This window comes from Anopheles bellator, unplaced genomic scaffold (assembly GCF_943735745.2).
Source record: "Anopheles bellator unplaced genomic scaffold, idAnoBellAS_SP24_06.2 scaffold02503_ctg1, whole genome shotgun sequence".
NCBI lineage: Eukaryota > Metazoa > Arthropoda > Insecta > Diptera > Culicidae > Anopheles > Anopheles bellator.
The window spans coordinates 1-1,326 of NW_026686625.1; the positions used below are offsets into that span (position 1 = coordinate 1).

A 1,326-nucleotide genomic window follows, 5' to 3' on the forward strand; every position below is an offset into this window, starting at 1 on the left:
TTCAAGTCCGTCATCATGTGGTGTGGTTTAATAAGAAGCATGCTCTGCTGCCATTCACACTCAAGTAGTCAAACAACCGCATATTCCTTGTATTGTAGACGCACATCAAGTGTTTAGTTGCTAACTTCTGTTCCAGAGTATATTATTCATCAATTCGAAAAATGAATCCTTCGACCCGCAGCTCTGCCGATATTATATCTTGTCAACCTTTAAGTAGTTACCGGTTGATGGAGACAGAATCGGTGATGTCGGATCGAAAATGATGCTCTTGGGTGTGCGTGCCGTTGGCGAAAAGCGGAAGTTCCTTAGCAAGGTGATCAAACCAATTTTAGTCTGCATCACTCCAAAACGTAGCCCGACGCAAATCCGTGGACCTTCTCCAAAAGGTAGAAAAACATAAGGATGGCGACGTTGAACCTCTTCCGCCAAGAAGCGATCGGGGTTGAACTGATCCGGATCGGGATAATGGTCTGCATCGCGATGCAGAGCGTATACAGGAATCTGAACCAAAGTGTCTTTTGGAATCACGTGCTTAGTTCCGGGAATGGTATAATCACGAAGAGGTACTCTGGTTAACGATTCAACCGGTGGGTACTTGCGAAGGGTTTCTGGAAAAATGAAGACATTAAAAATTATTTCATCTTTTGAATCCATCCCTGCGTGAGTGGCTTACCATTTATAGTCTGATCTAAATATTGCATATTCATAACCACATCGTACGTCACGTTGTTGTCGCTGTCTTCGATCGCACGGTTGATCTCCTCGCGGAGACGATCTTGAATGTCGGGGTTAGTTGCTAATTCATACAAGCAAAAGTTCATTGTCGTAGAAGATGTTTCAAAACCGGCGAGGAAGAATATAAAAACTTGTGCTGCAAGCTCGTTCAAAGTCATCCCGGCTTCGCCTTTGGCCATTTGTTCTGCGTCCTGTTCCGAAAGGCTTCCCTTGTTTTTGATTTGAAGCAACAGGTTCATAAAATCGTTCCGTTGGACATTGTTCATTTCACGATACTGCACCGTTTCCTGGACGATCTGCAGGAAGAATTTTTCTACCCCATGATCCGTTATTCTAATTCCCAAGGCTTTAGCCACATTCTTAAACGTCAATGCAAGCATAAATTTTACAACCAGCAGCAGATCTTGCTCTAACGCCTTATTGCCGTACTTCCGGAAGTCGGATTCCGGATTTTTCAGCGTGTTGCACTCAATTCCGAAGGCACACGTACCGATCACATCCGTCGTAAACCGTGCCAGGACATCCTTCATTTCGATCTCCTCCCGGTGACAGTTTTCTTCCATGTACTTACGGAACTGTTCGGCCACCTCC

At 44.8% G+C, this 1,326-nt stretch overlaps 1 protein-coding gene across 1 annotated transcript; it reads right to left on the reverse strand.

The window, feature by feature from the left end:
* Positions 1 to 192: 192 nt before the first annotated feature.
* LOC131214796 (cytochrome P450 6a2-like) lies at positions 193 to 1,322 on the reverse strand (the record flags this gene model as incomplete). The annotated part of the gene is made up of 2 exons (XM_058209128.1): positions 193 to 608; positions 674 to 1,322. Coding segments are annotated over 2 exons (1,065 nt in total), but the record flags the coding sequence as incomplete, so codon positions are not given.
* Positions 1,323 to 1,326: the final 4 nt, after the last annotated feature.